This window comes from Aquila chrysaetos, chromosome 12, assembly GCF_900496995.4.
Source record: "Aquila chrysaetos chrysaetos chromosome 12, bAquChr1.4, whole genome shotgun sequence".
In the NCBI taxonomy this organism is placed as follows: Eukaryota; Metazoa; Chordata; class Aves; order Accipitriformes; family Accipitridae; genus Aquila; species Aquila chrysaetos.
This window is the reverse complement of record NC_044015.1, coordinates 2,075,298-2,096,864: the sequence shown is the minus strand read 5'-3', so window position 1 is coordinate 2,096,864 and position 21,567 is coordinate 2,075,298. Positions and strand designations below refer to the sequence as shown.

Here is a 21,567-nt window from a genome sequence, read left to right as displayed (position 1 = left end):
CAGCACCCCCCCCCGGGCCACTGCTGCACCCCCCCTGCTCTTTTCCTGGGGTGCTGCAGGGCTCTGACCCCGGGTGCTGCTCCCTGCCCGGGGGGCCTGGGGGGAGCCCGGGGGGGGGGGTGGGGGTTTTGGGGGGTCTGGGTGGGGGACCCCAGCCCTGCGGCCCTGGTGACCCGGGAACACTCGAGTGGGCAGCGCCAACAGCTTCCCGCGGACATGCGCACGCTCGCAGGCACATGCCACGCACACGCGTGTGCGCGCCGTCGCGGCGGCTCGGGGAGGGGGTGTGGGCAGGATCGGGCCCTCCCCGGGGTCTCGGCACCCGTGGGGGCTCTGCTCGGGGTCCTCTGGGGGGGGGGGGGGGGGGACACGACACCCCCCCGGCTTGTGAGGGGACCCCAGGGCTGGGGTGGGAGGGCTCCGTGTGTGGGTGTGTGTCCGTGTCCCCATCCCGGTGTTCCCCGCGTCCGCGTTCCCCCCGTGCCTGTGTCCTCCCCGTGGGCCCGTGTCTGCCGTCAGTGTCCCGTGTCCCCCCCCCCGCCCCGCCAAGTCCGCCACGTTTGTGTCCATCCCCCCGTGTCCGAGTCCCCTCTCGCATCCATGTCCCCCCCCTCGCCTCCGTGTCCCTCCGTGCCCACGTCCGCCCCCTCGTGTCCAAGTCCCTCCGTGTGCCTCCCCCCCCCGACATCCATGTGTCCACCGTGTCCGTGTCCATCCCCTCGTGTTAGTGCCCACCCCCTCGCATCCACGTGTCCCCCCCCCGCCGTGACCACTGTGCCTGCGTCCACCCCCTCGTGTCACTACCCCTCCATACCACGGCCCCACCACCTCCTCCGAGCTGGCCATCGCCCTTTTAAGAGCGGCGGGCGCGGGCGGGGCGGAGGGAGGGGGGGCGGTGTTGCTGGAACAGCCGCGCGCGCGGAGCGGGGGGGGGGGGCGGGGGGGGGGGCGGGAGGAGGCGGCGGCGGCGGCGGCGGCGCGGGGACCCCCCGGCCCGGGCGCGGCGGTTTCAAGCTCCCCCGCGGGCGCGCGCGCGCGGCCGGGAGCCGCCGGGTCCGGCTCCGGCTCCGGCTCCGGGATGGCGGCGGGGAACCGGGACCGGGACCGGGGCCGCTGACAGCCGGTGCCGCCGCCGCCGCCGCCTACCCCAGTATGTACGCCAAGGGCAAGGGCTCCGGTGTGCCCTCGGACGGCCAGGCCCGCGAGAAGTGAGTGGCGGCGGCGGCGGCGGCGGCGGCGGCGGCGGGGGGGGGGCGGGGAGCGGGCCGGGGGCGCGGAAGTTTGCCGGGGCGGTCGCCGGGGGAGCGGGGACGGAGAGAAGGAGAGGAGGGGGGTGGTGGTGGTGGGGGGTGGTGGTGGTGGGGGGGGGGAGATCGGGGGGCGGGCGGACCCCCGCGGCCCCGCCCCGCCGGGGCGAACCGGCGGCAGCCGCGGGGCAGCGGGAACCGTCGGGGTTCAGCCCGGCCACCGGGGCCACCGGGAGCCGCGATGCGCACCGGGCATTGCCATCCTTCCGGGGGCACCGGGAGCCGCGATTCCTCCTCCTCCCCCCCCCCCGCTCCCCGCCCCGGGGCCGTGCCATCCCCCCCCCGGGGGCACCGGCAGCGTGACCCGGTATCCCCGGTTGTGCCCTTCCCCGCCGCGGTCCCGGTACTCGGGGTCACCGCTGTCCCCGGGGCACCTGCCGGAGCCCCGGGGGAGTGGGGGGGTTGCGGGGGGGGGGGCTGCACCCCCCACGACGAGCCCTGAGCCTGGTGTCAGCCCCGAGGGTCCCGTTTCCCGCTGCCCCGGGAGGGGGGGGGGGTTAACGGAGCACCGGGGACGGAGCCCCGGAGCCCCCCCCCCCGTGAAGGTCCCCGGCCAGGGGACGCCCGCGGTGGCACTCACCCCACGGTGACATCCCGCGTGGGACGTGTCACCCGGCCCTGACTCGTCCCCGGGGAACCGGGACGACCACCCCGGTGACGGGGACCGATTGCCGTGGAGAGGTGCCCGGTGGCGCCGGTGGGATTCGGTGTCACCGTGATGCCCGGGGGGGGGGGGGGGTTCCCTTGCAGGGAGGTGACATCGAATCCCCCCCCCCCCGTTAATTCTGCACTTGTTTAACGGGGGTTCCATCCTGATCATCCCCCCCCCCGGTGTCACTCGGGGGTCCCCTCCTGCCTTTCGGGGAGGGGGGGCTGTCGGGACTGGGGTGTCACCGCGGGGATGCTGGCCCTGCAACGGGGCACCCCGGGGGTGGCAGGTCCCTTTGGGGGGGGGGACACACATCCCTGAGACCCCCCCCCCGAGACCCCATCCCCGTCCCCACAGGCTGGCGCTGTACGTCTACGAGTACCTGCTGCACGTGGGGGCCCAGAAATCGGCCCAGACCTTCCTTTCGGAGGTAAGACCGGGGGGGGGGACACAGCACATCGCCCCCCCCCCCCTCATTCCACAGGCTTGGAGCCCTGCACACACAACCCCCCCCCCCCCCCACATTGTGGCTCCCTGAGCCCATCCCCGGGGTGTCAGGCCTGGTAAGGTGATGTCTGACCCCCCCCCCCCGTGCCCCCTCTCCGCAGATCCGATGGGAGAAGAACATCACGCTGGGCGAGCCCCCCGGCTTCCTGCACTCCTGGTGGTGGTGAGTTGGGGGGGGGGGGAGTGGGAGTGGGGCTGGACCCCCCCCCAAAACCCTTCCCTACAGTGTCGGGGCTGGGAACCCCCCCCCCCCCTTTTTCCCTGTGCTGCCGCCACATCACCTCGTACCCCATAAACCTGCCGCTCTGCTTTTCCCATCAGCGATTTCGGGGCCCCCCCGGCCTCACATCCCGGCTACGCCCCGGCCCCCCCCCCCGGCCCCTCCAGATGGATCCAATTTGGCACCAAGCGTGGGGCTGGGGGGGGGGGGGGGGGGGGGGGGGGGTCCCCAGCCCAAGGCTGGACCCCCTGCACCCTTGGGGGGGTGATGGTGATGGGGGGGGGGGGCACCCCCTGGGTTGGCATCATGCCGGGGGGGGTCTCGGCCCAGCGTGGTTGTGACGGGGAGGGGGGGGGCCCTCGGTGGGGCGCAGGATCCGGCCGTGCCGGGCGCCACGGTGCCGCCACCGCCGCATTTAGCCATTTCCAATAAACGATTAGTTGGTGATTTATGGGGGGGGGGGGGGGGGGGGATGGACAGTAAAGGGGGGGGCACAGTGCTTTCCAGGCCCTTAACCCTCCCGCTGCCGGCACTTGGCCACTACACCCCAAATCTGGGGGGGCACCCACAAACAGTACTGGGGGGGGGGCAAGTGGGACACGCACCGGCCCCTCTGCCATCCCATACCCACCCCAGCACCCGGGGTGGGGGGGGTGTGGGTGGTGGGACCCCCCCCCCCCCCCCCCCATCCCGCCCCGGGATGCTGCAGCCTGATGTAAAGTCCCAGGAATTTGGGCTCCGGCCGTAGCGACCGTTTCCAGGGAAAACAGCGCCGGAGCCGGGAGGCCCCCGCCATGGGGGGGGGGACGCATACACAGAGCACTGGCCCCGGCCCCCCCACCCCGCCGGCCATCAGTGACACGAGCGTGGCCGGGCTCAGCTGGCAGTGGGGGGACGATGCCACGGGGCACAGCGGGTGAGGGCGGTGTAGGGGGACAGGGACGCATCTTGGGGGGGGGGGGTCCTGACCCACTGTGTGTGTCCCCCCCCCCACTTTTCCAGTGTCTTCTGGGACCTGTACTGTGCCGCTCCCGACCGCCGGGAAACCTGTGAGCACTCCAGCGAGGCCAAAGCCTTCCACGACTATGTGAGTACCGTGGTGCTGGGGGGGGGGCTCTGTGCCCCCGCTCCCCCCCCCCCCTTCACACTGCCCCCCCCCCCCCAGCTGGCAAGACCCCCGTGCCGAGGACGCCGGCGGTCCGGGGGTTAACGCCGGCTCTGCCAGCCCCGGCCTCGCCAGCGTGGGTGACCTATTTTGCAGGGCGGCGCGAGGAGGGGGGGGGGTAATCCCTGGGGGCCTGGCTCAGCCCCCCCCCCGACACCCAGGGACCCCGGCGTGCCCATCCCCCTCCGCTGACCCCACGGGGGACAGAGACCCCCGGATCCCACCCCATCCCGCGGCGTGGGCAAAGTAACAGGCTCTCCTTCCCAAACCGGGGGCACCCCAGCCGGGTTGGGGTCCGTGTGTCGTGTCCCCCCCCCCCCCCCCCCCTCACCTAGTGGACCCGGGGGCCACCGCGATCTCGGGGCTCGGTGGGACACCACCCGTGGGACCCCCCCACCCTGGCACCGGCAGCTCCCCTCGTTATCGGTGCCAGCCTTTGGCGAGTTAATCATTGGCACAGAGTCAACAGCCCGGTTGCCGGCGTGGTTGCCGGCGTGTGCCCGCTCCTGCCGGGGCTGCGGGCAGGGAAAGGGGGGGGGGGACAGGGGGTGGCAGGAGGGGAACCGGGTCCTGGGACGGTGGGGACCCGCTGGGGGGGGGGGCACCGTGCCCTGGGATGGGGGATGATGCCGTGGTCCCAGGGGTGTGGGATGCTGCGGGATCCATGGTGCGGGATGCCGCGGGATCCACGGTGCCACGCGGTGCGGGATGCCGTGGGATCCGTGGTGCTGAGGGATGCGGGATGCTGCGGGATCCGCGGTGCCGAGGGATGCGGGATGCTGCGGGATGCGTGATGCCGTGGCGTGCAGGATGCCACGGGATGCAGAAGGCCGTGGGATGCGGGATGCTGTGGCACACGCGGTGCCGTGCCGCGTGGGATATATGGCGCTGGGGGATGCGGGATGCTGCGGTATCCGTGGTACCGCGGGATGCGGGATGCTGCGGGGTCCACGGCGCCGTGGGATGCTGTGGGACGTGCGGTGCCCTGGCATTCAGGCGTGCCGTGGGACGGAGGAGGCCACGGGGCACGCGTTGCCCCCGATCCTCTCCCCATCCTGCCGGAGCGGGGCCGGAGCTGCTCCCCCTTCCCTCCGCATCCCCCCCCCCCCCCCCCAAACTCCGGGTGCTCAGCACCCCACTGGGGGGGGGGGGAGTGGGGTGACCACCCTACCCTCCGGGACACCCATCACCGCTGCGGGGACAGCGGGTCCCCGTGGGCGTGCGTGGGCACGCGTGTGCCTGCGCCAACACCGCGGGGGCTGCCGGGGCCGGGGCTGCAGCAGGGCCCCCCCCCCCCCCCCCTCACCCCCCCACCGCCCCCGGCCCCCCGGCACTGCGCAGAGCTGATTTCCATGCTGGAATTAATGAGGCTGCTGGTGCGGTGACGCCGGGGACGAGGCGCGGGTCAGGCCGCGTTGCCATGGCAGTGCTGCCTGGCAGGCAGAGCTGGGGCGCTGGGGACCGCTATGGGGGGGGGGGCTCGCGCCCCCCCCCCCCCCCCAAGCCCCCACGCTGCACCCCACGGGATGCCCGGCACGGCCGCGTCCCCATCCCGCTGCCCACCGGTACCCATGGGGTGAATCAGGGCTCCCCGGCGTGGAGCGGGTGCCCCTCGCCCTCTCGTGGGTGCTGTTCGGCCGGCCCCCCCCCCGGGGTGCGTGGGGACCCCCCCCACCATGAGCATCAGGGGGACGGTGACCCCCCCCGCATCACCCTGGGGGGGGGGGGGGGGCTGGCAGGGTCCAGCCTGCGTGTGGCAGCAGGCGGCCCCACAGTGGGGTCTGGGGTCCCCCTGGGGTGTGGTGGTGTGGGGACCCCCCCCAGCTTGTGCTCTGCCCCCCCCATGTTCCCCCCCCCCCCATTTTCTCCCTCCTGACCTTGAGCTTGCAGGAGGAGCCGAAACTCCCCAACCTGTTGCCATGGCAACTCTGCTTTGCATCACTGAGTGATGGGGGGGAGTCCGGGGGGGGGGGGCGCCCAATTCGGTCCCTGTCATGGCGGGGGGGGGGGCAGCACTGTCCCCCTTGTAGGGCTGGAGCTGGGGGGGCAGCGGTGGCCCCACTCGGGGCTGGGGGTCAAGCACCGTCCCTGCACCATGGGGCAGGGGAGTTGGGGGGGGGGTCCCCCACTCTGTCCCCCGGGGGGGGGGACACGACACGGGACAGGGCCTGTGCCCCCCCCCCGCCCCAGGCAAAGGCTTCCCTGCCATCCGTGGGGTGGCTGCGCGGGCGCCGTGTTGGCCCCATGGCCGTGGGGTGACCCTGCTGCCATCTCACCCTTCACCCCTCCCGGCACCCCCCCGGGCTGATGGGGGGGGGGACCCCCTGGGGCAGCTGCTGGCCGGGGACCCGTCCCCTGTGTCACGCGGGGGTGGGCGAGGCTGGGTGGGCACCGTGGTGGTTCCAGTGATGAGCACCACGATGGGCTCCGTGATGGCTCCGTGAAGAGCACCGTGATGGGTGCTGTGGTGGGACCGTGGTGGGCTCCATGATGGCTCTGTGGTGGGCACCATGATGGGTCCTGTGGTGGGGTGACGGTGGGCTCCATGATGGCTCTGTGGTGGGCACCATGATGGGTCCTGTGGTGAGACTGTGGTGAGCCCCATGATGGCTCCATGGTGGGCACCATGATGGGTGCTGTGGTGGGGTGACGGTGAGCTCCGTGATGGTTCTGTGATGGGCACCATGATGGGTGCTGTGGTGGGATGATGGTGAGCTCCGTGATGGTTCTGTGATGGGCACCGTGATGGGTGCTGTGGTGGGACCATGGTGAGCTCTCTGATGGTTCTGTGGTGGGCACCATGATGGGTGCTGTGGTGGGCTCCATGATGGCTCCATGGTGGGCACCATGGTGGGTGCTGTGGTGGGATGACGGTGAGCTCTGTGATGGTTCTGTGATGGGCACCATGATGGGTGCTGTGGTGGGACCGTGGTGAGCTCCATGATGGCTCTGTGGTGGGCACCATGATGGGTGCTGTGGTGGGATGATGGTGGGCTCCATGATGGCTCTGTGGTGGGCACCATGATGGGTGCTGTGGTGGGATGATGGTGGGCTCCATGATGGCTCTGTGGTGGGCACCATGATGGGTGCTGTGGTGGGATGATGGTGAGCTCCATGATGGCTCTGTGGTGGGCACCATGATGGGTGCTGTGGTGGGCTCCATGATGGCTCCATGGTGGGCACCATGGTGGGTGCTGTGGTGGGATGATGGTGAGCTCTGTGATGGTTCTGTGATGGGCACCATGATGGGTGCTGTGGTGGGATCGTGGGGTGAGCTCCGTGATGGCTCCGTGGTGGGCACCATGGTGGGTTCCGTGGTGGGACCACGGTGGGCTCTGTGATGGCTCCCTGATGAGCTTGGTGGTGGGACCGTGGGGGGGCTCTGTGCTGGCCACACGCGCCCTCTGCCACCCCCATCACCCCAAACATCCCCGAGGTGCCCCCACCGCGCAGGGGCTCCCCACGCCTCACCCCGACCCCAGGGCCCAGCCGGGGGGGGGGGGGGGGGCCACCGTCCCCTACCGCAATGGTGGCCGAGGGGTTAACGGGGAGGGGTGCTGGGGGTGGTTTCGGGATAAGGGGGGGCTGTGCCTGCCCCCCCCCCAGTCCCCCCCAGGCTCTGTTGGTTTTGGCTGCCTGCACAGACTCCCATTGTCTTGCAAATGATCCCTGGGGCTGGGGCGCGCCTGGGGCCGGATCCTGCAGCTGGTAAATGAGGCTGGGGGCCCTGGGACACCCCCCCCCCCAGCCTCCGGACCCCAGCAGGCACTGGGCCACAGCCTGGCCACGCCGTGGGGCAGGGACCCTCGGCCGTGTGCCCCCCAGCACCCACTGTCACCCGTGTCCCAGGCATGACCCGTGTGCTGGCGTGACCCGTGTACATAGCGTGACCCGTGTGCCCACCACGGGACACTCCCCCCCCGCCCCGGGGGTCTCCCCCTCCCCAACCAGCATCCCATCCCCATTTCCACACCAGCAGCACCCACGGGTGCCCCGACCCCATCACCCATCGGTGGGTGATGAACCCCCCCCCAAAACCACAGCCGGGGCCCCCCCTCTCCCCGCAGGGCTGGCAGCAGGTTTGGGGGGGGGGGGGGCCATGGGGCGGTGCGGGGCCCCCCGGGTAGATGGGGCAGCGCAAGGTTCCCCCCCCCCCCCCCTTCTTTTTCCTCCTCCCCTACAAATTGAAACCAGTTGTGGCGGAGGGGCCGAGCCGGAAAGCCGGCACATTCCTTCCCTTAACAGCTCCCCTCGGACTGGGCCGGCAGGCGAGTGGGGCCAGGGCCCCCTGCCCGAGCCCCCCCCCCCAGCTCAGCCAGCCCCCCCACAGGGTCCCCCCAGGGCCAGCTGCAGCATCCCCCCCCCCCAGTTTGGCTGGGAGGGAAACGTGCCGGGTTCTCCCCGCGCTACCCTCTCACTCGCGCGGGGCGAGCTTGACGTTACCCGCGTTGGCTGGGGGGGGGGGGGGGGGGGGGGGGGGGGGGGGGGGACACACACACAGGGTGGCCCTGGGACTGGAGGGCAAATGGGACACACTGGTGGCCCCAAGCCGCAAAGGTCAGCCAGCCCCAATGTGTGTCGTGTGTGTGTGTCCCCCCCCCCCGGCACAGATGTACCAGGGATGGGGCGCAGCTGCAAAGGCCGGATCCGGCACCGCCTGCTCCCCCCTGGGGTGCCGGGATGGGGGGGGGGGGGGGGGGGGCTTCTGGTGGACCCCCCCCAACCCCACCTTCTCCGGCGCTGAGCTCTCCTTTCCCCGCAGAGCGCGGCGGCGGCTCCCAGCCCGGTGATGGGGAACCTGCCCCCCGGTGACGGCATGCCGGGGGGGGCCCATGCCCCCCGCCTTCTTTCAGGTACCAGCCTGCCCGCACCATGTCTTGGGGCTGTGTGTGTGCCCCCCCCCCCCCAACGCCTGCGCTGCCTGCGGGGGGGTGGGCAGGGCTGGCCGGGGGCTCGGTGGTCTTGGCGGCGTGGGGGGGTGTCATCCTGCTGCGTGTGCTTGCGCACGCGTGAGCGTGCACGCGTGAGCTGCATGTACGTGCGTGCATGTGTGTGAGCGTGCGTGTAGTAGGTGCATGCGTGTATGTGAGCGTGCACGTATGCGAGAGCACGCGTCTTGCGCGTGAGCGTGCGGGCGTGGGCGTACGCGTGCACGCGTGAGCGTCGCACGCTTGCACCCGCGGCGCTGGGGCGTGAGCGCGGAGGGCTCGTGTGTGTGAGCACGCGTGTGTGTACGAGCACACGTGTGTGTGTGCGCGCGTGCATGCGCGAGCACACGCGTGTGAGCCCGTGTGCGTGCCGGGACCCTTGCACACAGTGCTGGGGAACCCGGCTGTTACCCCCACGTCACGTTGCAGGCGTGTGCGTGCCCGTGCCCTTAGCGTGTGCACACGCCTGAGCCCCACGTGTGCGTGCAGCTGGGGGGGGGGGCTGTTACATGAGCCGGGGCCCCCCCCCCCACCATGCTGTGGCACAGCCAGACAACCTCCCACCCCCCCCCCCCCCCACCACCAGTGCTGCCCCCTCCCAGCATGGGGCCAGCCCAGTGTCCCCCCACCCCTCACGCCCCCCACCGGGGTGCCCCCCCCCCCATCTCCCCAGGCCCCCCCCCAGCCCATAACCGTGTTTTATTTCTCTTGAAGGGACCTGCGGGCTCTCAGCCATCACCCCACGCCCAACCTCCGCCCCACAACCCCGGTGCCCCCATGCTGGGGCCGCACAGCCAGGTAAGGCTGGGCACAGCCCGGCAGCCCCCGGCCACCCCCCCCCCCAGTGCCCGCAGGAGTGTCCCAGCCCCCCCCCCCAGGGTGATGCCGCAGCCCCCCCCAGCCCCATTTCGCATCCTCCCCCAACCCCACCGCCCCAACCTCGCTCCGTCTCTTGCAGCCCTTCATGTCCCCCCGCTACCCCGGCGGCCCCCGGCCCCCGCTCCGGATGCCGAACCAGGTGAGGTCGTCGGGGACAGGGACCCCCCCCCCTCCCAGCACTGCAGACCCCTCTGGGTGGGGGGGGGGGGGTCCCACAGCACCCTGACCCACTGTCCTGTGTGTCCCCCCCCCCCTTCCCAACAGCCTCCCGTGGGTGTCCCCGGCTCCCAGCCGCTGCTGCCCAACGCCATGGATCCGGCTGCGCGGTCGCAGGGTGAGTTTGGGGGGGGGGGGTCCCTGTCCCCATGTGTGTGTGTGTCCCCTAACTCCGCCACCAGGTCGGGGGGGGGTTGCTGTGGGGGTCTCACGCTTTCCCCCTCCCGCTTTGCGCAGGGCATCCCGGCATGGGGGGGGCCGATGCAGCGCATGAACCCCCCGCGAGGCATGGCCGGCATGGCCCCCCAGGTGAGGGGGGCACGGGGGGGGGGACACAGGGACCGGGATGGGGTTGGGCACAGGGATGGGGACACGGATGGGGTTGGGGACAGGGATACAGGGGTAGGGATGGGGTTGGGGACAGGGGGACAGGGATACAGGGATGGGAGCAGGAACAGGGAGATATGGATGAGGATGGGGACAGGGAGGGAGACGGGGATGGGGATAGGGGGACAAGGATGGGGACAGGGAGACAGGGATGGGGACAGGGACTCGGATAGGGATGGGGCTGGACACAGGGATGGGGAGGGTGATGGGGTTGGGGATGGGGACAGGGATGGGACTGGGGACGGGGATATAGCAATGGGTTTGGGGACAGGGATGGGACTGGGGACAGGGATATAGGGATGGGGACAGGGATGGAACTGGGGACAGGGATATAGGGATGGGGACAGGGATGGAACTGGGGACAGGGATATAGCAATGGGTTTGGGGACAGGGATGGGACTGGGGACAGGGATATAGCAATGGGTTTGGGGACAGGGATGGGACTGGGGACAGGGATATAGGGATGGGGACAGGGATGGAACTGGGGACAGGGATGGAACTGGGGACAGGGATATAGGGATGGGGACAGGGATGGAACTGGGGACAGGGATATAGCAATGGGTTTGGGGAGAGGGATGGGACTGGGGATGGGGATATAGGGATGGGGATGGGTTTGGGGACAGGGATGGGACTGGGGACGGGGATATAGGGATGGGGATGGGTTTGGGGACAGGGATGGGACTGGGGACGGGGATATAGGGATGGGGATGGGTTTGGGGACAGGGATGGGACTGGGGACAGGGATGGGACTGGGGATGGGGATATAGGGATGGGTTTGGGGACAGGGATGGGACTGGGGATGGGGATATAGCAATGGGTTTGGGAACAGGGATGGGACTGGGGACAGGGATGGAACTGGGGACAGGGATATAGGGATGGGGACAGGGATGGGACTGGGGATGGGGATATAGCAATGGGTTTGGGGACAGGGATGGGACTGGGGATGGGGATATAGGGATGGGGATGGGTTTGGGGACAGGGATACAGGGCTAGGGATGGGGTTGGGACCAAGGAGATAACGGGTGGGGATGGGGACAGGGATGGGGACAGGGACTGGGATGTCCCAGCCCCTGCTGACCCCCCCTGCTCTCCCTGCAGACCTACGGCAGCGGGATGCGGCCCCCCCCCCAGCTCGCTGGCCGGCCCTGGCATGCCCGCCATGAACATGTAAGGCACCAGGACCCCCCCACACCCCCCACAACCCCCCCCCCCAATCCCGGAGCTGGGCAGGGGGAGCTGGGTGGCCACGCAGGGGTGGGGGGGCCCAGAGACCGGCAGGACCCCCCCCCCCTCACCTCTCCCTGTTGCCTTCCAGGGGTCCCGGTGGCCGTGGGCCCTGGCCAAACCCCAGCGCCAACTCTGTAAGTTGGGGGGGGGGATATCTGGGGGGGAGACCACTGGAGCCATTGTGGTGCTGGCTCCATGCCCCCCATGCTGACCCCCCCCCCTTCTTTCCCCCCCCCAGATCGCCTACTCCTCCTCATCCCCTGGGAACTATGTGGTGAGTATCGGGGTGCACTTGGGGGGGGGGGGCCCATGCTGCAGGCAAACCCGCTGTGCCCCCCCCTTACCCCCCCAACTCACCTCCCTCCTCTCCCCCCCCCAGGGCCCTCCCGGGGGTGGTGGCCCCCCCGGCACCCCCATCCTGCCCAGCCCCGGAGGTGAGTGTCTACGGGACGAGGTTTAGGGGTGGGGGAGGAATTTGGGGGTGCCAGGCTCACCCCCTCCATGGTGTTCTGCCCCCCCCCCCCCAGACTCCACCAACTCCAGTGAGAATATGTACACCATGATGAACCCCATCGGGCCCGCGGGGAACAGGCCAAACGTGAGTGACGGGGATGGGGGGGGGACAGGGATGGGGATGGGGGGGGGTCCCCACATTGCTCACAGCCCCCCCCCCCCTTTCCCTTCCAGTTCCCAATGGGACCCGGACCGGAGGGACCCATGGGTGGCATGAGCGCGATGGAGCCGCATCACATGAACGGATCCTTAGGTGGGTACCCCCACCCCAAAACGCCCCCCCCCACCCACCCAGGGGTGTCATGTGTGTCCCCCCCCCCCCCAGCACCCCCAGGCTGGGGCTGTGGCCGCATCCTGCGGTCCGTGAGCTCCATCTGCGGGCAGGAGGGCTCCGTGCAGGGCGGGGGGGGGGCAGTGGGGACGGGGAGGGGGGTGGCAGGGGGTGGGAGCTGGGGGGGGGACACGACACGGTTTGGGGGGGGTCACTAACACGCTGCTGTCGTCCTTGCAGGCTCCGGGGACATGGACGGGCTGCCAAAGGTGAGTGGGGGGACCCTGAAATCCCGGGTGCTGGGACCCCCCCTGCACTGCTGGGGCCCCCTGTGCACTGGGACCCCCGTGCGCTGGGACCCTATTTATTTGTCCCCCCCATGCACTGGGACCCCCCCCCCCCAAGTACTGGGACCCCATTTATTGAGCCCGTCTATGCGCTGGGACCCCCACACACATACTGGGACCCCATTTATTGAGCCCCACCTATGCACTGGGACCCCCCCCACACGTACTGGGATCCCATGTCCTGGGACCCCATTTATTGGGCTACCCCCCTGCACAGGGACCCCCCTGCTCCCCCTTTATCTACCGGGACCCCATTTATTGAGCCCCCCCCATACACTGGGACCCCACACACATATACTGGGACCCCATTTATTGAGCCCCCCCATACACTGGGACCCCACACACATATACTGGGACCCCATTTATTGAGCTTCCCCCACCGTGCACTGGGACCCCCCCCCACATGTACTGGGATCTCATGTCCTGGAACCCCATTTATTGGGCTCCCCCCTGCCCCCCTTTATGTACTGGGACCCCGTTTATTGAGCCCCCCCCATGCACTGGGACCCACCCCACATACTGGGACCCCATTTATTGAGCCCCCCCCCATGCACTGGGACCCACCCCACATACTGAGACCCCATTTATTGAGCGCCCCTCCACGTACTGGGACCCCCCCCCCCCACCACGTACTGGGATCCCATGTCCTGGGACCCCATTTACTGGGACCCCCAATCCACCAGGACCCCACACCATACCCCCCCCCCCTCCACTAACATTTTTCTCCCCCCACCCCCAGAGCTCCCCCAGTAACCTGGGGGCCCTGAGCAACCCCCCCGGCACCCCGCGGGACGACGCCGAGCTGAGCAGCAATTTCTTAAACCCCTTCCAAAGCGACAGCGTAAGGGACCCGGTGGGGACCCCCGGGGACCCCCGGGGGGGCAAGCGGCGAGGGCGGGGGGCCCGGGGGGGGGCGCGGCAGCCGGGGACGAGGCGGGGGGTCGACAATAAAGTCCCAGTGGCGGACCCCCCCCCCATGGCAGCGGGGAATTTGCCTTGGCCGAGCGGCCGGGAGGCGTGAGGTGGGCGGTGTGGGGGGGGGGCAGTGGTGTGTGCCCCCCCCCCCGGACCCCCCCTCCCCTCCCAGCTAACCCTCTGGTGTCTCCGCTCTCTCTAGTACTCGCCCAGCATGACAATGAGCGTGTGAGCCCAGCGCCGAGGCCGCCGACAGCCAGACGCCCACACGCACCAGAGAAAAAAAATAATTAATAATAATTACCAACCCGCCCCCCAACCCCCCCCAGCCCAAAACACTAAACAAACAAACAAACAAAAAAAACCAGAAAAAAAAAAAAAATAATTAGAAATAAGTCATGCGACTTATTTACTGCCCACCCGCTCCCGGGGCAGGGACCACCCCAGCACTGGGACACCCCCCCCACCCCAAAATGCCCCCCCAGGGTGGGGGTAGGTGCTGGGGTGGAGGGGGTCTGGACACCGGGGGGGGGGGGGCCTGTTGTGGGGGTGTTATGGGTGCCAGCCCCCCCCCAAGCATGGGGAAGGGGATTTTTGGGGGGTTTCATGGCACTGTGCCCCTACCCCCCCCTTGGCAGGTGGTGCCCCCCCCCCCCAGCATTTTGGGGGGAGTGGGAGGTTCATGGTGCTGCAGCCCCCCCCCCTCCCCGCCATGGCATGCTGCCCAGCTGGGGCACATGCACTTAACTGCAATTAGCTGAAATGCTAATGAGCAGTGGGCCCCCACCCCCCCTCCTGCCCTGTCTGGGAGGGCATGACCCCCTCCCAGTTCTCCCAGTGCCCTCCCTGCTGGGCATCCCCCCCCAAATCCATGGTGGGGGGGGGGGGACCCATAGCCAAACCCCAGCCCTGCCAAAGCCTGGGGCAGGGGGAGGGGGGGGCCATACCGCCAGCACAGACCCCCACCACCACTGCAGACCCCCCCCCCCCCCCCCCCAAAGCCAGGGGCACCCCAGGCTGTGCTGGGGGGGCAGGGAGGGGGGGGCCAAGCCATACAAACCCCCCCGATGGAGCACCCGGCCCCCCCAAGCGCTCTATAGGGCAGGCCCCAGTGCAGAGAGCAGCCCCCCCCCGGCAGCAAGCCAGCCCCGGGGGGGGGGGTCCCCGGCCCCCAGCCCCGTCTGCGTGCTCAGCCAGCACTGTGATCCCCGGCCCCCCCCCCCGAGCGCCAGACCGGGGCCCCCCCGCCCCCCCCCCCCTCCTCCCCCAGGGACCACTTGTAAAACTTTAATATGAAGGAATTTTTTTTTTGTGTGTTTTTTTCTGATTTTTTTTTTTTCCTCTTTTATAACAGAAAAGACCTCAAACCCTTCCCCTGCCACCCCCCCCCCACCAAACTGCCACCGTGCATCTAGGCCCCCTCCCCTGTACAGCCCCATGCCAGGGGGGGGCCCCCGTCATGCCCCCCCGCCGAGGTGGGGGGCAGCCCCCGGCTTCCGTAGGGGTAGTGCCCGCCATAGGCATAGTCGTTCTGTGTAGGGACCCCCCCCTCCCATTTCGCGTCCCCAGAGCCTTTAGAATCCCTGTTGCTTATCAAAACAAAATGGGGGACACCCCCCCCCCAAAAAAAACCCCAACAAAAAAAAAGAAAAAAAACACAAAAAAAGAAAAAAAACCCCAAAACAACAACAAAAAAAACACCCCCTGCCCCTGCATCAATAAATGTAATTTGATTTTTTTTCAGAAGGCGCCGGCGTTCAGCTCTCGCTTCGCCCAGGGCTGGGGGAGGGGGGTCCGGGGGGGGCCCCAGGAACCAGGCAAGACGGAGCAGGGGGGGGACATGATGTGCTCCGGGTTTATTGGCGGGTACAAAGCTTCACAGTTTCGAGTTGGCATCGGAGCCGAGCAGCACCGAGCGCTTGGAGGGGGCGAGGGGGGGGGAAAAAACCCCCCACAGGTCGTGGACCACCCCCCCCCCAACCCCAAATCCACCCCCCCCCCACCTCCCCTAAAAAGCCGATGTGAAATACAAAAAGGCGCCTGCCGTTAGTCGGCCCCGTCGACGTGGAGAGGGGTCCGGGGGGGTCCTGGCCGGGGGGTGCCGGGGCAGGGGTGCCCGTTGAGCTGGGTGGCCGCCGATGCCTTCTTGGGGGCGAGGGGGCAGGCGGCCCCCCCGGGGCAGGAGCGCTTCGGGCTGGGTACCGGCCGTTGCATCTTGTGCTCCAGCAGCATGTGGTTCTGGGGGGGCAGCCCCAGGCAGGCCCTGGAAGGGGGGGGGGGAAAGGGGGGGAGGCTCAGGGGTGGGCACCCCAATACTGGGGAAGGGGGATGTGATGGCACCGGGCACCCTGCGCACCAGGAGCCAGCAGCGTTGGGGACTGGGAGCCGTCGGTGCTGGGCACCCTGGGCATCGGGAGCCACTGGCACTGGGAACCCGAGGCGTTGGGCACTGGGAGCCACTGGCGTTGGGCACTGCCCTGGGCATTGGGACCCATGGGTACTGGGACCCGTGGGCGTCAGGCGCTGAGACCCACTGGCACTGGGAAACCCAGGTATTGGGCACTGGGACCTACTGGTGCTGGGACCCACAAGCATTAGGCGCTGGGAGCCGTCATGTTGGGCATCAGGACCCATTGGTGTTGGGCACCCCCATGGGCATCAGGTACTAGGACCTACTGGTACTAGGACCTACTGGTGCTGGGACCTACTGGTGCTGGGACCCCCCAGGGCATTAGGCACCCCGGGCACTGGGACCCACTGGTGTAGGACCCCCCCAGGCATTGGGCACCCCGGGCACTGGGACCCGTTCCCATTGGGCACCCCAGGCACTGGGAACCAGGGATCCATCCGCACTGGGACCGGTTGGTGCTGGGCATCACCAGGACCCACCAGCACTGAACACCCCGGGCACTGGGACCATCGCCTTTGGGCATCAATGCACCAGGACCCATTGGCATCGGGCACTGGGAGCCACCGGTGCTGCGCACGGGGACCCACGGGCGATGGGAACTGGGACCTACTGGTGGCACGGGCACTGAGCACCACCACCCACCAGCGTTGGGCACCAGGACCGACTGGATTTGGACGCCCCACGCGCGGTCGCCGGGCACCCATGGGCACCGGGACCCACTGGTGTTGGCACCCTGGCTATCAAGCACGGGGACACCTCTGCAAGCCTCGGGTGCCACCAAGGGCACCGGGGTGGGTGGGATCTGGCACCCACGAGTACGGGGACCCCCGGGGTACCTCAGGATGTTCTCGATGCAGCTGCGCTGGCGGAAGAGGGCGTTGACGACGGGGGTGCCCTCGGGCACCAGCGGGGCCTTGCAGAGGAAGGCGACGATGGAGAGGACGCTGTGGAAACCCTGGAACTCGGGGTCGGCCTCGGTGCAGAAGGTGACGCGTTGGCACAGCTCCGTGAGGATGGCCAGGTCCAGGATGATGGGGCTGGCCAGCAGCGAGTCCTGCGGGCACCGAGGGGCGGGAAGGGTGAGCCACCCCACTTTGGGGACGTGCCACCCCCACCCCCCCAGGGACACCCCGTCACCCCTCCGCGCACCTCGCACGTGTTGTGGATGACGATGGTGTTGGTGCCGCCCATCATGATCTCCGACGTGTACTCGTCCAGCGCGCGCTTGCTGTCCCCCACGTAGGGCACGTACTTGATCACCACCTGCGAAGCGACGTCCCTGTCACCCCTGTCACATCATCGTGTGTGTCGTGTGTGTGTTGTCCCCCCCCCCCGGCCCCCAACTCACGCAGTGGTCGGGCTTGTCCTGGGGGCCGTAGAGGATAGGGTTGGCCTGGACCGTGTCATCCACCACGTTGCTCTTGGAGATCTCCTTGGAGCGGAACTGCTGCGGGGCCGAGAGGTTCTTCCCGTCGTTGTTCCCCAGGTGGTTGTAGCTCACGATGGACTTGGTCTGGGCAGGGGGTGCGGGCAAGTCACCCCCCTCCGTCACCGGCGGGTCCCCCCAGGGCCACCCCGTCCCCACGTACCTTGAGTCCGGCGCCCACCAAGAAGTCCACCAGCACCGACTTCAGCTTGGTCTGACCCGACTTGAAGTCGTCGCCGCAGATGAAGACGTGGCGCTGGGCGGCCAGCTCCACCGCGCCCGGCACGAAGGTGTTCTGGGGGGAGCCGTTGATGTAGGCGCAGCCCTCCAGGATGCTGGCCACGGCAAAGAGCGTGGACGGGGACACTTCCAAGCCTCGCTGCAGGGACACGGGACAGCTTAGCACTGCTGGGGCGGTGTTGTCACCTCCCGCCCCCCCCTCCCGGTCCCCTCCCCTGTCCCCTGACCTCGATGGCCCGCAGCAGGTTGTCGGCGGTGTCGTTGAGCCCCGGCACGACGTCGCAGAAGCGCTCCGTGTTGGCCGTCCAGAGGACGATGACTTTGTCCACCCCGCTGCTCTCCTTGAAGTCCCGGATGTCCTTGCGTATCTGCTCCACCTGCGACACCGCCGAGGGGGACGCGTCAGCGTGGCGGCATCCCCCCCATTGCGTGTGTCGTCGCGTCCCCCCCACCGCCACTGCCCCACCAGGACCTGCTCAGCCATGGACCCGCGGAGGACGTTGTCCGCCCGCTCCTCCTGGTTGGCGGCGATGAACTCGGGGATGTAGATGGAGGGTCGGGGCTTCATCTTCTCCAGGTGGGGCCAGAGCTGCTCCTGCAGCGGCCAGTCCAGCACCTCCGCCCGCCGCATGGCCTCCGCCAGGTTCAGCGAGGAGATGTCCCAGCCTGGGGGACAAGGAGTGACCCAACCGCTCAGGGAAGCCCCCGGCCCCATTGCGGGGTTCCCCCCGCGTGCCACCTACCATCAAAGACGATGTCGTTGGGGTGCACCATGGGCAGCAGGTCCCGGAAAGGCACGTAGACGTCACCGGTGGGGCCGGTGCCCAGGCAGACGGTGGAGGCTTGGAGGAGAGAGCCGTAGTAGTTGGCTTTCTGGGATGGAGAACACGAGGATGAGCTGCCGGCACAGGGTGGGGGTGGGGGTTCCCAGCACCCCTAAACCGGGGAGCTGGGGCTGCAGATCACCTCCACAGGGGCAGGGAGGAGATCGGGGTTCAGGACCCAGGTGCAGATGGGAGCAGCTGAGCTCCATGACCCCATCCGTGCGGGACACCTGGGTCCCGGGACCTCACTGGGGTCCCGCCGGGGACACCCACCTTGCGCCCCGTCTTGGTCATCCAGGACAGCCCCAGCTTGTTGGCCAGCACGGCCGCTGTCACCGTCGTGCCGTTGTTGCCCCCCCAGCCCACCAACATCACCCCCAGGCGAGGGACTTGCCGCCCCGTCCGGAAGGTGAAGCGGGTCGAGCATGGTCGCACCTGCGGGACAGAGGCAGGGGACACATGGGGACGAGCAGAGCCACCACCAAGCCCCCCCCCCCCCCCTCCCCGCCAGCCCCCTGCCCGTACCTTGGTGACGCCGTTCTCCTTGCAGACGTGCACGGTGCTGTACGTGTACTTGGCCTCGATGAAGTCTTTGCTGTACGTGACGTCGGGGCTCTCCACAAGGAATGTCTCTGCCATTGTTCCTGGAGCTGGAATAGGAGGAAATGGGTGTCAGCCCCGCAGGCCTGGCACGCCAGGGTCCCCCCCGGACCCCCCACCCCTGCCGGGACACGGCTCCGGCACTGCTCCCTACCAGGCTGTGCCGCCGGTGGGGACCGTTGGCTCTCTGCCCCACGGCCTCCCACCGTGCCGGTGGCGGTGGGGCTGCCACCGTGGCCCCTTCCCACGCGTGCCCCGGCACCGGCCGCTACCCCCGGGACAGGCGGGGAGCAAGGGGGGCGATTGCCCCCCCTCCCCGAGGCCCCCCGGACCTCACCGAGCCCCCAGCAAGCCGGGAGGGTGCAGGGTCCCCATCCTGCTCGGGGCAGGCAGGAGGCTGTCCCTGCTGTCCCCTCCCTGGGGGTGGCAAGGAGCACAGGAGGGCATGGGGGATTAGGGATGCTCCCAGGGGACACGGGGACAGGGCTGTCCCCACTCCTTGGGATGCAGGGGACGTGGGGACCGGGGGTGTCCCCGCTCCCCGGGGTGGCAGGGGACATGGGGACCGGGGGTGTCCCTGTACCCTGGGGTGGCACCGGGGACGTGGAGACAAGGGCTGTCCCCCCCACCCGGGGTGCGGGACATTTGGGGACAGGGCTGTCCCCGCACCCCGGGCTACCGGGGGGGACACGGGGACGAGGGCTGACCCTGCCGCCCACGGCGTGTCCGGGGGCACGGGGAAAGGCGGGGGGACGGGACGGGACGGGACACGGGCCCGGGGCCACCCCCGCTCCCCCGCACCGAAGGACCGAATCCCTTCCCGAACCGCCCCCGCCCTCCCCGCGGACACTCACCGGGCCGGGCCGGGCCGGGCCGGGCGCGCTGGAGCCGGTGCCGGTGCCGGTGCTGCCCCGCGGGGGATGATGCGATCGCGGCTGCGGCCGCCCCGGCTCCCGCCGCTTAATCGGCTCCCAGGACCCGCCCCCCCCCTCCCCAAACCGGCTCCCCCCCCCCCCCCCCCAAAAAAAAAAAACGGCCCCCGTGCGCCCCCTCCTGCACGTGCCCCGCCGCCACCGGTCACCCCCCCCCCCGCCTCCGTGTCCCCCCCCCCCCCCCGGTCCCGGTCCCGCAGCAGGTGCGGGGCGGCCCCGGGCCCCGCCGGAGGCTTCTACCGGGGGGTCGCGGCGGGGGGGGGGGGTCGGCGGGAGCGGGAGGCGAAGGCGGAGGGGAGCGGCCGCTGACCCGGGAAGGGGAAGTGGCGCCGGGGCCGGGGCCCGGACCGGGAGCGGGGGGTCCCGCCGCCGCCGCCGCCGCCTTCCGGCTATTGACTGTCCCGGGCCGGCGGCTTCCTGCGGTGCCGGGACCCTGCGGCTTCCCACGGGCACCGGCCCACGGGGTCGCTCCCACGGTGCTGCCAGCCCCGTCCAGGGCACCGGCATCCCGGTACCTGGAGGGCACCGGCACCCCAGTAACCCCGCTGCCTCCAGCAAAGGCATCCTGCAGCCCCCAGTGCCCCGCAGCCCCCAGCACGGGCACCCAAAAGACCATGGCGCCGGCATCCTGACCCCCTTGCAGCCCCCAACGTGAGCACCCCAAAGGTCACGGCACTGGCACCCTGCGGCCCACCCACATGGGCGCCCCGGAGGCCCCCAGCACTGGCCCCCCCCAGCAGCCCCCAGTGCGGGCACCCAAAAGACCATGGCACCAGCATCGCGGCACCCCGCAGCCCTCAACGTGGGCACCCCAAAGGCGATGGCAGTGGCACCCTCCAGCCCCCCCCACGTGGGCACCCCAGAGCCCCCCAGCGCTGGCACCCCCAGCAGCCCCCAGTGCGGGCACCCAAAAGACCATGACACCAGCATCCCAACACCCCGCAGCCCCCAACGTGGGCACCCAAAAGGTCACGGCACCAGCACCCTGCAGCCCCCCCACACGGGCACCCCCAGCAGCCCCCAGTGCGGGCACCCAAAAGACCATGGCACCAGCATCGCGGCACCCCGCAGCCCCCAACGTGGGCACCCAAAAGGTCACGGCACCAGCACCCTGCAGCCCCCCCACACGGGCACCCCCAGCAGCCCCCAGTGCGGGCACCCAAAAGACCATGGCACCAGCATCGCGGCACCCCGTAGCCCCCAACGTGGGCACCCCAAAGGCGATGGCAGTGGCACCCCAGAGCCCCCCCCCCAGCATCGACACCGCAGCCCCCATCCCAGGCAGCTGCCAGTGGCCATGCTGGGGGGGGGGCAGCCAGGCCCTGTGTGGGGCTGCACCCCACATATTGGCCACAGGAGAGCGACGGTTTTGGGGGTTGGGGGGGGTGCCCGGGGGGGCTCTCCCGGCCGCCATGGAGAAAGGGCAGCTCGACAGCTCGGGGCCGTGGCTGGCACCCCGCTCCGCAGCCCCCGGGGGCCCGGCTGCCTTTCAATGGGCAGGCCTCGATTCAAAGGAGCAGCACCCCCCCACCACCCCCCCCGCCCTCAACCCCCCCAGAGCAGAAGCAACGCCCGGGTGGGTCCCGGCCCCTTCCCCACCCTCG

The 21,567-nt window shown here is 69.9% G+C and overlaps 3 protein-coding genes across 3 annotated transcripts; 2 read left to right on the top strand and 1 right to left on the bottom strand.

Moving 5' to 3' along the window:
- The first annotated feature begins 979 nt into the window (after positions 1-979).
- SSBP4 (single stranded DNA binding protein 4) lies at positions 980-15,153 on the top strand. The gene is given in 21 exon segments (XM_030034096.2): positions 980-1,208; positions 2,314-2,386; positions 2,565-2,626; positions 3,686-3,770; positions 8,611-8,670; positions 8,672-8,701; positions 9,491-9,574; positions 9,735-9,794; positions 9,920-9,989; positions 10,109-10,122; positions 10,124-10,180; positions 11,357-11,377; positions 11,379-11,425; positions 11,574-11,619; positions 11,724-11,759; positions 11,865-11,919; positions 12,013-12,083; positions 12,173-12,251; positions 12,510-12,538; positions 13,356-13,457; positions 13,734-15,153. Coding segments are annotated over 21 exon segments (1,167 nt in total). The 5' UTR covers positions 980-1,152; the 3' UTR covers positions 13,764-15,153.
- LOC115349600 (translation initiation factor IF-2-like) lies at positions 5,911-8,604 on the top strand. Its single transcript, XM_030034109.1, has 2 exons — positions 5,911-6,378; positions 6,437-8,604. Exon 2 carries the CDS (start codon positions 7,561-7,563, stop codon positions 8,590-8,592), a length of 1,032 nt encoding a protein of 343 aa, XP_029889969.1. The 5' UTR covers positions 5,911-6,378; positions 6,437-7,560; the 3' UTR covers positions 8,593-8,604.
- Positions 15,154-15,372: 219 nt separating the features above from the next.
- ISYNA1 (inositol-3-phosphate synthase 1) lies at positions 15,373-19,999 on the bottom strand. Its single transcript, XM_030034056.2, has 11 exons — positions 19,901-19,999; positions 18,957-19,081; positions 18,705-18,866; positions 18,351-18,480; positions 18,080-18,273; positions 17,835-17,984; positions 17,531-17,746; positions 17,290-17,454; positions 17,091-17,204; positions 16,778-16,995; positions 15,373-15,794 (listed from the first exon to the last, which is right to left on the bottom strand). Exons 2-11 carry the CDS (start codon positions 19,068-19,070, stop codon positions 15,578-15,580), a joined length of 1,680 nt encoding a protein of 559 aa, XP_029889916.1. The 5' UTR covers positions 19,071-19,081; positions 19,901-19,999; the 3' UTR covers positions 15,373-15,577.
- Between the last annotated feature and the right edge of the window lie 1,568 nt (positions 20,000-21,567).

Excerpts from the sequence above, each read along its gene's own strand:
- ISYNA1 (XM_030034056.2), bottom strand. The coding sequence starts at position 19,070 with ATGGCAGAGACATTCCTTGTGGAGAGCCCCGACGTCACGTACAGCAAA. Across the intron at positions 17,747-17,834 it reads ACCTGCTGCGGGCCATCGAG|CGAGGCTTGGAAGTGTCCCC; the intron begins GTCAGGGGACAG and ends GTGTCCCTGCAG. Across the intron at positions 17,455-17,530 it reads TGGTGGGCGCCGGACTCAAG|ACCAAGTCCATCGTGAGCTA; the intron begins GTACGTGGGGAC and ends CCCCCTGCCCAG.
- LOC115349600 (XM_030034109.1), top strand. The coding sequence starts at position 7,561 with ATGAGGCTGGGGGCCCTGGGACACCCCCCCCCCCAGCCTCCGGACCCC.